This window comes from Rhincodon typus, chromosome 46, assembly GCF_021869965.1.
Source record: "Rhincodon typus isolate 14 chromosome 46, sRhiTyp1.1, whole genome shotgun sequence".
NCBI classification, from domain to species: Eukaryota; Metazoa; Chordata; class Chondrichthyes; order Orectolobiformes; family Rhincodontidae; genus Rhincodon; species Rhincodon typus.
The window spans coordinates 9344825-9345926 of NC_063377.1; the positions used below are offsets into that span (position 1 = coordinate 9344825).

Consider the following 1102-nt stretch of genomic DNA (forward strand, 5'->3'; position numbering starts at 1 on the left):
TCTCTCTCTCTCTCGCTATCTCTACCTCTCTCTGTCTCTGTGTCTCACTCTCTCTCTCTCTGTCTCTGTTTCTCTCTCTCTATCTCTCTCTGTCTCTCTCCAGGTTAACCGTCTCTGCCGCATCGAGACAGTCTCTCTCTCTCTCTCTGTCTCTCTCTCTCTATCTCTATCTCTCTCTCTCTCTGTCTCTATCTCTTTCTCTCTCTCTCTCTCTGTCTCTCTCCGTCTCTCTCCAGGTTAACCCTCTCTTTGCCGTATCGAGACAGCCCACCAGCCAATGTTGAAAGCCTGGGAGGACAGAGTTGTCCTCGTTCCCCCCCCCCCCCCCGCTCCCCCCCAACCCCACGCCCCCACCACCACCCCCCCACTGCTCCCTGTCAGGGTCAGTCCCTGAGATTTATCTGTCTCCCCCTGATCACTGCCCATCTCTTGGTCAGCGTTGGGCACACCCCTGTCCCAGTTAGCTCCCTGCCCGTTCGTCATTAACCCCCTCCACCACCCCACACTGTCTCACAGCGCCTGGACCATCACTTACACGGTGGCGTGGGCACTGGAGTCATGACGCGGCACCTTGGCATTGGTCTGGTTGGCCCAGCGATAGCAGTCGGTCACGTTCTGCCTCTTCCCACAGGCACAGCGAGTGCAGTAGACGATCCCTAGAGCCAGCATCACCACAAGGAAGACGCAGGTGGGCACCAGGAGAGCCACCAGGAGCCAACAGTCATCCCTGTGCCCCCTGAGCTCACGGTGGGCGCCCGCACCCCCCGAGCCATTGACCTCTGCCCCCCCACCCGCTGCGGGGGCAGGCCTGGACCGGATGGGGGTGTTCGGCAATGGCCCTCGTGTCTCCGGAGGGTAATTGTGGGTCCCAGCTGGGTGGGCAGTATCGACCTGTGCCCCCCTCGTCTCCGGGCGGCGGCGGTAGGTCCTGGTGGGGCTGGGGGTGTTGACCAGTGCACCCCGAGTCTCTGGGGGGTAACTGGGGTTCCCAGTTGGGCTGGGGGCACTGCCCCGCCTCTCTGGGGGGTAATTAGTGTTCTCGGCCAGGTTAGGGGTACTGCCCTGGGTCTTTGGGGGGTAATTAGGGTTCTCGGCCAGGTTA

The 1102-nt window shown here is 61.3% G+C and overlaps 1 protein-coding gene across 1 annotated transcript in view; it reads right to left on the bottom strand.

Moving 5' to 3' along the window:
* The window catches only part of cd248b (CD248 molecule, endosialin b), a 5382-nt gene that overhangs the window by 1065 nt on the left and 3215 nt on the right, over positions 1-1102 (bottom strand). Inside the window, exon 3 of the mRNA XM_048620311.1 lies at positions 536-1100. Within this exon, the coding sequence (XP_048476268.1) occupies positions 536-1100 (565 nt within the window). The remainder of the gene's footprint in view (positions 1-535; positions 1101-1102) is intronic.